Source organism: Mytilus edulis, chromosome 2, assembly GCF_963676685.1.
Source record: "Mytilus edulis chromosome 2, xbMytEdul2.2, whole genome shotgun sequence".
In the NCBI taxonomy this organism is placed as follows: Eukaryota; Metazoa; Mollusca; class Bivalvia; order Mytilida; family Mytilidae; genus Mytilus; species Mytilus edulis.
The window spans coordinates 95611523-95624660 of record NC_092345.1 but is presented as its reverse complement, the minus strand read 5'-3'; the positions used below and the strand labels follow the sequence as shown (position 1 = coordinate 95624660).

Here is a 13138-nt window from a genome sequence, read left to right as displayed (position 1 = left end):
TTTGTTCGTTTCATGATCCTACCAAACACTGAGTTGGCATCCAAAAACACTACAAAAAGAGAAATATCTTTAGCCATGCCATCAGAATAAAGCGGATCTGCTCTACCAATAATACTGTGAAAGGGCATTACCATTGCCACTATTTGTTCAATGATCTTGTCATTTTTTTATATTTCTTTTTTATATAGATAGATTTTTTTAAATAGAAAAGATCAATACTCTAAGTACTTCATTGTTCCTATCCGTATAATATTAAACCAAATGAAGGATTTTGTTTAAGGGTCATTAAATGGTACCCACTAGTGGTCTTTCTTTTAGAATTGTTATTTTTTTTTATCCATAACTCAACTGTCCTCACAACACATAACAGATGTTTGGATTAAACCAATCAAATGATTTAAGAGTTTTCAAAATGCAGGTAATCATAATATAGTATACAATACCCCTTTAATCCACTTTGTTACCAACGTCGAATACAACAAGGTAACTTGCAAACTTAAACAACTGAACGTTTATTTCGAAAATGATGAGATATTTTTTTTTCTTAAAGTTCAATTATAAGACATGTTTTTTATTAAAGTTTTTAATATTTTACACATTTTAACAAAAGACTTTTGGTGAATGTGTTAATAAATAACCTCTTATGCTCCGTGTTGTTAATTTTCAATCAGAATATTTCTAAAGCGAGGTTTCAGGTGACAAGGGAAATCAAAGAATGGTGTTAATCTACCAAAAGGTGTAATTGATAGATGAAGGTCTAATGAACGAGAACTTAAATATTTGATTATCCTTTATGGTAGGTTAAACGGAAGGCTAAGCAAATATAAGTAGTGACAGGACAATATTTTTGTCCTTTTGAAATATTTTATTATAAATTAAATCAATATTTCAAAATCCCGTCCAATACAAAAGTGCAAATCTTATTATCCACAAATTATATTCGTCTAACTCGTTGATTTATTCTATTAGGGAATTTTGATTTGTTTGACCTCGACTGCAGTGTATATTAAGATAACGTGCTTTTCGCTATTATTTCCCAACAATATGAAGATGTCCTGGAATATGATATTGAGTCTGCAATAAAACTTTAACATACATTTTTTTATAACCGAGTGAATGATTATGACAGTTATAGAGCACAAAGTCATGTAGTACGACTTATGTAATGTCACTAATTACTCTTAGACTGGTAACTACTACTTATACTAACTGTCGTTGAAAATATATAAAATCTCAGATGATGATGTACTATAAATAAAGGAATCGTTTAATAACACGTCCCTATACAATTTCTACTGAGATTTAACTTCATTGTTTGCATCCAGATGTTTGAATCGGATGTATTTTTACCCCACGCATGACCGATCCATATTAATGTACTGCAATTAATATCAAACAACAATCATTATGATCAAGTGCAAAACTTTGTTATTACTTTGGTTATAAGGAAAGTGAAAATACATATCTGAAACACGGATGTCTAATAGATGATATATGTTTACGTATGACAAGGACAAAAAGAAACAACAATACCCCATCAACAGTAAAGGTGAGTACTTTATCTTTAAACTAATATTTTTAACTTAATATTAACTATCTAGGTCAGTAATATATTATGTATGGTATACATGATAAAAAGTATTGTTTGATTTCCTGACTATTTCATACTATAGATTTATATGCGGTCACTTGTTTCCTTAATGATTGTCATTATAAAATAGTATATTACCCTACGCACATCCGATTGTAATTAATACATTGTTGCTATTAATGATGTTCAACCTGAATAGAGTATGCATGATTTTAAGCGGCCTTACAAATATTAATTTGTAAATCTTACACGTGAAAACAGAGGCACATCTTTATGATGTAAGGCTTATTCTTAGATCTTTTAAAATTTCCCTGCTTAGAATAGAATTGAAAAAAGAGAAACGCAGAGCGTGTCAACAAGAAACAAGGCTAACCCATCAATAGGTCTCTAATGTGGCTCACTCAGAGTCGGGTTCAGGTTGCCCCTTAAAAATGATGTAAACTGATTCAGCGAAATTGACCTATCTCTAAGCACACAGCAATACGCAGAGTACAACTTGGTTTAAAAGAAGTCTAGGTCCGATTTTCGAATAGGTAAAAGAAGAAATTAAGCAAAATGACAATGATTAACATTGGTTAATAATGAACTACAAGCAGCTAGTGACATACCAGCGCCATACCTCAATTAAAGTGATCGAAAATGTATGTCTTCCTCATATGGAAATCAAGCAAGTCCTCCCGTTAGGTGTTTAGTTTCATATCATCATAAATTAAACGAACAGAAAACAACATGTCTAATGCCAACAGCTGGTTTTAGAATAATTGTGTTTATTTCTGAGTGAATCAATATTTATTCAAAAATGCCGCCTTTTACGGAAGCCCTGGAATGTCATGCGTCTTTAATGACTTGACAACAGTATCGTAACTGTATCACTTCTGAATGAGTATTTTTTTAAAGGTTTAGTTACCTTTTGAGGTGATTGGCGACACGTTTGATTCTTTGTACCGAATAATACCATAAATTTTGGATTAATATACAGATATTTCTGTATGAAGATGTCTTGTTTTATCTGAAAAAAATGTTAATAATCAACACCTTTTTTAAAGAATTTTAATCAAACGGATTTGACCTGACTGCATTGACCTTTGTTTTTAAAATACACTTATAACAAATAAAGGTTTCTGCATGCGAATTTGATTTTCCATTTGAAAATAAAAGTGAACTTAGTCTGGAAATTTGATTTGAAATAATCAAGAAATAACTTCTTTATCCATACAAAAAAAACCCACAATAGTCTTTTTTCTTTTGTCTTTAATAGGAAAATTTAAGAAGCAATTTTTCATTGATACCTTATTTAAAAAAGAAATTTTATATTATTTTTTTTCAAATCAAAACGCCCAATGATTCACGCGTATTTTCATTTGTTCCAAGAAGAAAAAGAACCCAAGTTTGTTTTTTTCAAATTATTAATTTTGATAATTCAAAGCTATGTTGCATCCTATTTGTCCTTGCCGGATAAAAAAGAATGCATATGCATTTATTAATACGGAAATATCATAAACAAAAACTTGGAACAGAGACCTTTCTGTGTACTGTTAATGTTTTATGGTATATGATATGTTATTATATACAGTCACTAGTATCAGAGTGTAGAACTACTTGATATCAGCATGTTTAATAACTTGAGCTTGCTATTATAATTACTATTTATATAATCATTGCTTTTCCTTTTTTTTCGTATTTATGTTTTTGTTCCTTAGTATTCGTTATTTAAGCGTAACGCGTTGTTCTGTTCGATTTTGTTTACGTTCTTTTATAAAACATAAGTTAGTTCTCTGATCGAGCTTTTATGATTTAGAGAAAATGACATTGAACGTTTAATATTTAGATTTTTTTTAAATAACTGAAATACATTGATTAAAAGAATTTCAGTCAGGTCAATAAAAATCCTTCAATCCTATAGAAACTGTCATAGGGTATTTACATGCAACAAACACCTTTTGTTTTTTTAAAACATTTGTTGTGTTACCAATAAAAGTTCAACAAGTATTCTGTATTATCCTTTTATTATTCTGTTAAACTTTAAGTACATCGATTTCATTCTTTTTTTCAATTCATATCGTTAATTCAAAGATAAATATCGAAACCTGCAATCACTAATTCAATTTCTATACACATTGTTTTATGGTAATTTTGAATTGTGTAATTCATGTATGATTTAAAAAGGGAATATTGTTCAATTGGAAATGACATTCATTTGAACGATTAACTACGTAGTGATAAATATATTCAAATCGATGGTCAGGTACAAAGCAATTACTTTGTATTTTATATTTATCTGGGACGGAAAAGGTATCCCTTAAATGTTTTGCTTTATTTTTGAAATTTCTAATTTTATGACTGTAGATTTGATTGACTTTTCCATGAAGATGACAATAATCGTTTTGGTCTATTTGGAGATATCCATGCGAGCTTAAATTTTCTACTACTTTCAAATGCTGACGAGAAAAAAATTCTATTGTTATAAAAAACAGATTAAGCATATCAGGTATTATGCAATAACTTTCTATCAGAATTACGACTGCTCTTGATATCTGACAATTTTTTTAGACATATTTTCTGCTTGGAATCATTCAATGACAGTATTCTGATTTTTTTATTCTCCCCTCATATCTTTATGACATTCGGCTTACAATATAACTATCTTATATACTATATTTAACGATTAACAAGGGAACCTTATACTTGGACATGCATATGTTTCATGTTCGATGAGGTGTAGTTTAATCACACTGAATTATGAAAGTTCAAACAGAATTATTACATAATCTTATCAATTGCACAATTGTGCATACACAAATAAACAAATGTAACGCATTATACATTTTTATATAGATATGATTATAAATTATGTATATGTTCATATACAACAAAAATGAACCTTTTCAGTAGTTTCAGCATAATTTGATGTCATGATTGCAGGTTGTTATAACTAATATGAATACGAAATCGTTGGTTATTCAGCTCAGATTCATTTTTTTTTAAATTTTAGCTGACAAAAAGTGCATATAACATATACTCAAACGAATTGTGGCTATAATTTAAGAGATACTACGAATTTTAGTGATTTCCTGATTTGATGACAAAAATTTTGTAAAAAACCTTGTTCTTGCAAGAGTATTAATTCACCTCTTCTGCTTTTTATTTTAAGACTGATTGTACGAATTTCATTAACCGTCGGACTATACATAATTCTTTAAAAAATAAAATCACAAAATACTGAACTCTGAGGAAAATTGAAAACGGAAAATCCCTTATCTTATGGCCAAATTAAAACTAAAACACATCAAACGAATGGATGACATCCGTCATATTCCTGGCTTATTTCATGCAATTTCTAATGTAGAAACGGTGGATTGAACCTGGTTTAATAGCTATCAAAACCTCTCACTTCTATGGCAGTCAATAAATTCCATTATATTGACAAACAAACAGACATGATAGGTAAAAATGTCCAAAACCATTAATCCACATCAATTGTTATGAGTTTTGCATTTTTAAGTTATTGTGTAATACGCAAATAAGCGTAAAAGATAATAAATAATTGAGAAATCGTACATAGAAGTCCTAATGGAAGCGTCTGAGGCTCAAATGAAATAGAAGTACTGTGAAAACAATGAAAAATTAAAAACAATATGCAGTTTTTCGCCAAAAAAAAATTAATTCCTAAAGGAGATGTGTTATACCTATTGATATAAGCTCACCAAAATTTAAGCAGTTTCTTGCATGTGCACAGACTTTGTCAATTCAAAAAATAATTTGAACAAGAATGTTTACAAATGCTACAAATTTCGTCATTGTTTGTTGCCATGGTTACTCAATAAATATGAAACTTATATTTTTTTCCCCCTTGTACCTCAGTCAAGGTAGGACAAATTTGAGAATATGTATGATAACTTTTGAATTTGCAGTCCTTTTTGGGCCAAATTATTATTGAATATACATCAGAGAACTTCTGATTTTTATAAAAATACGTATCAGGTCGTCTTTTAAAATCTTAAGTTTATAAACGCTATACTTCAACTAAAATACAGATTTTCACTCTTTTATGTAAAATAAAATTAGACTAATTTTACGCTATAGTTCCGATAGTATTTGATTTCCTTGTAAAAATTATTAATACACAAGCTTATGTTCCTTATTTAAAGCGCCTTTTAAGTATGCATATACTCTTCTCTACTTAGTCAACTATTTTACAGAAAACAACCACATGCATTATCCCATTTCCTATTAGTGGTAAAAAATTCGGCTTTCTTTTCCTGTTGAAATGCACCTGAACGAGTTTTAGCCATACATGTGTGTACCGCCTTCTTTGTCTATTTATTATGTTGGAATTGTATTTTTTCCTTAGTTTCCGTGTGATGTTTGTTTGCATTCTAATCTACGAAATTCCTTATTATTATTTTTTAAAATATCATCGTAAATAAAATAATTCTTAAAATACTATTGATTCACTGACATTTCAATAAGTTCATCTCATGTCAACTGGTCTTTATATTGATATGAATGTATATGGAAATATTTATTAACATTGAAGTGAGGAGATATGTAAATAAAAAACTCGAATTATATTTCAGGTAAATTCTTTCATAAATATACAGAAAGAAGTACTTGATACAAATACAAATACAACATTTATACCTTGAGATAAAATACTGCTACAAAAGGATCAATATAAGAGGTTAATCAATGAAACTTAATTATGCAAAAGTCAATTTTATGTTGAGGAATATCAACACTCTGCCAATTGTAAAATGTAAATACAATTTTATTTTTGTTAAATCTTGAATGTGTATTTTTTCATTAAAATTTTCCGTTCTAAGGGAGAAAAAAGACCTACATACGATTTAACTTCCAGAACAATATTCACGAAATATTCATTCAATCAAGACACACTAATAAGATAAAATATATAAGTCGTTTTCTTCTGGTCGTAAAGTGTTCATCAGTGCCAAAAAACTATTGTTTAAACGCGATCAAGGCTGCTGCACTACCTTTATTTTGCGTTGAATAGCATTGTCTTAAGATTTCTGGTCAGCTTTAGTAAACATTCGTGTTACGGACGTCATAGCGAGTTGGTTGACTGTTATGGAATAGATGTTTCAGAGATGATAACGAATATGGCCCAAAGATCGTAACTACAAGCCCGTCCCCTTTTTTCCTAATGTGATACACCGAATTAATCTTATTACCGGGTTTGTACTGACATGAGCGACACGATAGATGCCAGATGTGGAGTAGGATCTGCTTACTTTTCCAGAGCACCTGAGATCCCCTCGAGTTTTGGTGCGGTTCGTGTTGCTCATTCTTTAGTTTTGGTCGTTGTGTTTTAGTGTGTATTTGTTTTTTTCTTCTTTAGCCAATGTGTTTTCGGTTTGTTTTCGATTTGTGGGTTATGATGTACCTCTAGTATTTATCGCCTCTCATTTAAAATGAAGGTAATATCGGCCGTGAATCTAACGTTCGAGATACATCACAATTTAAAGGTTTCAATGAATTTTTATAAGGAAAACTTTAAGATATAACATTGGATGCATGCATATCTTGAAATGAATATACCGGAAATGTTTTTATCTTAAAAAAGAAACAATTATTAAAAAAATTGAGATTTAGATGCATAAGCTAATGTTAGTGGGAAATATATATCTAATGTAGTAAATATCTAATAAACTTCAACAGTTCATGTAAAGTAATTACTGTCAGTTTTTAATTGAAGTGTCTTTGAATATCAATACTAGATATGCATGCAGTGTGGATATGCCATCTTCAAGGATATATATTGTCAAGTCATTTAAGTTCGATTCTGCGTTCAAGACTTTAAATCTGGTTTTATCATGATTATAAAACAATAAGCACCGAGAGGGGAAATTGAATACTCCATAAAAGATAAATAGTCTGGTGCATGCTCTTTGATTCTGATTATAATATGCGTATTTCATAAAAAAAAACAAATGGACCCTTTGTTTTTCTTTTCTCAGTTATTTTTCTGATTAATTCTGTTTTTTATGATTCACAATTATTATAGACTACATACTATTTAAATCTTGATACATCATATAGTCATTTGCATATTGTTGAAAGATTATGTTACCCTATAGATTTATATTTCTCTCTTCATTTGCTTGCTATATCATTTACGTATACACCACATCTCCATTTATTTATTCGGTCTTTTAAAGTGTTAATAAATTCACTGAATCATTTATGCTTACACTATATTACACTATTAAAGTATATGTACATTGTTCACATTTTAACTCTCTATTGTGAAATGAAATATCTTGTTTGCATTGGCTATTTAAAATGAAACTGATGTGTCGGAATTAAATAAGTCTTAATTCGTATATTCAATATTCCAAAAAAGTTAATTAACACAATAAAAATACCTGCAACAGCTAAAACGTTAATATTTGAATTATGAAATTTCAAAATACATTACTAATTTTAAGGTTAAAGGAAACCAATATATATATTGAACAGATATATCATGTTTAGGAGGGATATTTTTCGCAAATACCCCTCAAGAACATGCTATATCTATTTAATTACAGCGAATGTTAACATTCAAAAAAGCATTGATGTTCTTGACGTTACAAGCTTCCAGTTTGATAGTTTATTTTTTGGCAAATACCACAGTAGAGAGGGGAAAAAAGGCATATCCTTTTTGCATATACCCCGGCGGCGTTAAAAAATGAACGATATTCATTTGGTAACAGTAAATTGGTGAAAAATACACTGGCTACCAACCAATCAAAACCAAGGATTCTAACATAAGGTGTAATTGAATGTAATATAATTTGCCAATTATGTCAAGACGTTCAACGAAAAGTGACAATGACATCGAATTGAAATGTGTGCAGACTTGTTTAGTATGAATGACACATAGATACTAGTATTCGAATGATATAAGATCATTTGAGTCCTTGATAAACAAGGTAAGTTTTGTGTACTTGTAATAATTATTACTTCAAAGAAACAAAAAGAGACAGTTAACAGTTATACTTTCAAAAGATAAGCATTACTTCTTTTCTCTTTTTCAACATTTCTATTTGCACAATTTTGAAAATAAAAACATTTATACCACGACTATCAAATCACAACACTCTGCATTTGTCGTAAATAGATTGGCTGGATTATGTGAATATGTGCGCAGGGTGTCTTAAGAATATGTCATCATTTTAACGAATGACACAAACTACTTAATTATAAATAGAATCAGAAACGTTTGCAGCAGTAATATTTAATTTTATATCAATGCTAATTTTTAGAAATTTAAGAAGATTACAAATTATCGTGAATTTGCTATTGGTGTGGTATTTATCATGTGACTTGGGTAAACGCATTAAAAAAACTTCTCCTCGAGCGAAACTAGCTGAATGAACTAACTAATTACGATTGTTCTTATCTGTTAATCGACGATTTCGTTTCGGACACCATTCTAATATTGCTGCTTTAATATAGCCGAACATACGAAACTGAGTGTTCTTGCCTCCTAATAACTACTTCAATTCAATTTATCACGTGAGCATTCATTTAACACTACCAATAACGCTTATGTAATTCCATTTATTGACCTACTGATAAGAATGTTGTTAAGAAAAAAATCAGCATTACAGTATGAATTATTTGTCACTTAGACTATTTCAGAGTTGGTTTCCTCCGGGTGTGTATTCTGAGTACCATTTTAATCTCATGTTATTAATTCATTTAGCGTTGCGATGCAGCTATTCGGCTAAAATGACTTATTCTTGATCCCTCATTTATATAAATCAATAAAAAGACCGATACAATTGAAGATTAGAAGATAGCAGTAAGCATTTTCAGTTGGATTAGAACATGCATAACTTTTACTTTAGCTTTGTATATTAGTCCACAGCAAAACATTTTTTCTTTGATTCAGTTGTCCTGCTTTACATTGTTGGTATTTGGTATAAATTATGTACATGTACAGGTTTATACATATTAGCACTGTGACTGTGACATAAACTACTGCCGTGAAATCGTAAATATAGCTTTTTGTGCCTTATTAGTTATTTTACTTTGTCTTGAGATAAATCTAAATGTATTAAATGTAAAAACAATTCAATAAATAGGCTACATATGTTACAGATTTTGGTGAAATTTTGAATACAATTACTTTGGCTCTTTCAACTAAAACAGAAAATCGAAAAAAAAATCATTTATCTCTTTTATTTTCTAAAAAAACGAATATTTCTATAGAAAGAGCATATAATCGGCAAACAACGTTCATACTTTTCCTTAAAATCACCATATCTTCAATTTTAAATCCATAGATTTTTTACGTTTATATATTGTAAAAACATTGGTTCGGTAAATGACTTCGTTACTTTGAAATTCATCAACAAAGTGGACTATCAGGTGAAAATATCACAAGACGTCGAAAAAGGGACTTCCCTAAAAACTAACAAATTCAAACGTTATCAACCAATAAGCGTATCATCAACGTGTGGTTAGCCGTAAAACGCCCATTTTGAGGCAACCAACTAAGTACGGATGGTAAGTCAATACACAAAAAACAAAGTCAGTGACCTTTGATTATTATTTATCATTAAGACGGACGTTTATTTGCTTGTCGATGCAGTAATGTACTTGCCAGTGTAGTCGATATTCCACGTACAGCTTTTGGTATTTATTTTTGCTATGTACTTATACATCCCGTTATTGTGCTATTGTAAACTTTTGTATTCTTGTCTCTCAATTGAGCTAATGTGATTTGCCTATATGCCTGTTCGTGCATCTTTGTTACATATTTGTTTGTTTTTATGGTGATTAATATTATAACACAATTCTGATAGAACTGAGAGGTTTAGCTATCTATAAAAGCAGGTTTAGTCCACCATTTTATACATAATAAAATGCCTGTACCAAGTCAAGACTATGACAGTTGTTATCCATTCGTGTTATCTGTTTGATGATTTGGGGCTTTTGATTTTGCCATTTGATTAGGAACTTTTCGTTTTGAATTTTCCTCTGAGTTCAATATTTATGTGATTTTACTTTTTTTATAAATATTATAGATTCGTCCGAGGAAACGAACACAACAATACATGTATCTCTTAATGTTACAATTCAGGAATATGTATATATGTTTTGGGACATTTGTTTGGATATCTATCGTATAAATAAGGTTTCACTAAGTGAGGAACTTATGGGCCAAATTCGATGGGAATGACTGTAACAGTTAGACTATGTCTGTTTTTTTTTTATTTAATGCTGGCATTTCAGGCCATCTAGTTTGGTATTTCTGAAGCTTGGTTAATCAGAGAAGATCACCAAGGCGATTTGAAATATTCATATATGTTTAACTTTAAACTGTTCGAACTACTGACAAAATACACCTGCACATATTTATAAGGAAAAGAAGGACTACATCGACATCTAACCTTTTCACGGGCTCACATATCTTTATGGATTAAGTACTCAAATACCTGATGTTCATCAGCCTTGGATATTTACTTGAAAATCGTCTTTAAATTGAAAAAAAAATCTCCCTTAAACGGTAAAAATCAAGTTTCATTTTGATCTCATTGTTCTATGGGGTAAACATTTATCTATATGTTATAGTTACATTGTACCTAATTATAATCTTAAAAGTATGGGTATCCAATAAATCCTTCATAGAAAATGCAGTTAAGAATGTGTCAATGGTCTTCACATATTGTAACACTATATATATGTGACGTAAAATCGAATAATCAAAATCGAAATCATAAAAGAAGTCCCGATCAAATATTTGTTTTTAGTTTGTTGAAAGAAAATTTTCAGCGACGTATAAAAACATTTTGTTTTCAAAAAAAGGTTGTAAACTCGTAAGTACAAATTATTTCTAACTTTGTTATTTTGTATTTAAGCAAACAATAGATAAAAGGAATATTGATCGGAAATTAAAATTACGAAATGTTTTTGCAACTTTATATTCATTATATTTTTTTGTTAAATGGTTCAGTTGACTTCAAATCAACTGGTATACTTTGTAAATAAAAATACATATAAAAACGACAAATAACCTCAAAAATTTAAGCGGATACTTAAGGGCAAATACAAAGAGTGTTGATACCAGGGAATAATATATATATGATATTGGGTTTACACATTTAAATCTTGGAATTAATTTAGTACAAATACGTGAATATCAGAATATCGTGTTAAACTTTTTATTTACTGCACTAAATGACTTCATTTAAGAATTTAAAGCATTGAGTTCTATTTTGCTGAATATCGAGCTCTTCGGTTTTCTTAATATCTGTTTCAGACTTATTTCAGACTAAGTAATACATAACATCATTAGCAAGACTGTAAGTACTGGTATCGATCAAACTAATAAAGTGTCGCAATATGCAAACGAAGCTAGTTGGTTGATTGTATTCATTTCCAAGTTGTCTCAGTCATCTAAATAACATGTCAATTATTTTTAATTCCAGATTGTAACAGGACTGTGTGACAGAGAAAGACATCAGGAAGAATGTCATTATTTCTGGGAAGGACTATATTTTACCTTTGATTATTCTGTGATAAATATTCAAATTATTAGTAAGTGATAACTAAATAACTGACCATGTTGAACTTATTGTTGATGCTGGAATTGTTTTTGGAATTTATGGGAACAGCATTAAGCAAGATTTGTCATGAGCAAAAAGTAAGTATGGTTTTTTTTTAAATCTATCTCGAATCAGTATTTTAACAATTTTGGCTACTTAGTTTTTCTAAATTAATTTTTCGATTTAAATTGAAATGACATATTTGTATTCAGTACAGATATGATGGGTACAATATAAAGAAGAAAAAAATACAGTTGGGAGAGTATATCAATTTATCATTCAACTGTTCAGTATATTTTACATTAATATCTATATTGTCAAGATGATGAATACCAATTAAACATTGTCTAGCCTGTTATTTTTGTCGTCGTGTTGGTCTACCTGATATACTTCTGGTCCACGATCAACATATTGTTTACAAATTAAAGTTTTTTTTAAAGTGCAAAGTCATTTCACATTTAAATTTCAGACAAATATAGAGTTAACAGCATTCTTACTAAATTTACTCAATTTGACTTTTGTCGCTATGCTATATATCTGTTCTATTTGTTTTCGTATATCATGCCATTAGTTTTTTTTTACTTTCAACTGTTTCATATTTGTCATTTGTGGGCTATATATTACATTTTAAGTATTAACGATTTCACATCAACATTGACAAAAAAGAAGATATTACATTATATATTTTTTTTAATTTTCATGCGTTCGAAGCGATTTTTACGAACGCTAAATGTCACATCTTTTAAATTACATATACGTTCTAGTTTTTGTAATCACATGCTCGTCTTTCTCTCAAATGTGACATTTTGAAATTTAATTTATCACCTAGTTTATACTTAGATAAACAAAACCACGGATTTCAAAAGTGGAACAGTTTCTGCATACCCTTCAAGAGCACATGCAATCACCCTTGGCTTTGGGGTGGGTTCGTTTTGCTAAGTCTTTAGTTCTCTAATTTGAGTTTGTATACTGTTTGTCTTTTGGTGTT

The 13138-nt window shown here is 29.6% G+C and overlaps 1 protein-coding gene across 2 annotated transcripts in view; it reads left to right on the top strand.

The window, feature by feature from the left end:
* Positions 1–977: 977 nt before the first annotated feature.
* LOC139513550 (parathyroid hormone/parathyroid hormone-related peptide receptor-like) overlaps positions 978–13138 on the top strand; it is a 36800-nt gene continuing 24639 nt past the window's right edge. The window contains exons 1-2 of one of the 2 annotated variants that reach the window (XM_071302170.1): positions 978–1549; positions 12034–12248. In XM_071302170.1, the coding sequence (XP_071158271.1) occupies positions 12168–12248 (81 nt within the window). In that variant the 5' untranslated portion in view covers positions 978–1549; positions 12034–12167. The remainder of the gene's footprint in view (positions 1550–12033; positions 12249–13138) is intronic. The other variant, XM_071302171.1, reaches the window with a different exon arrangement.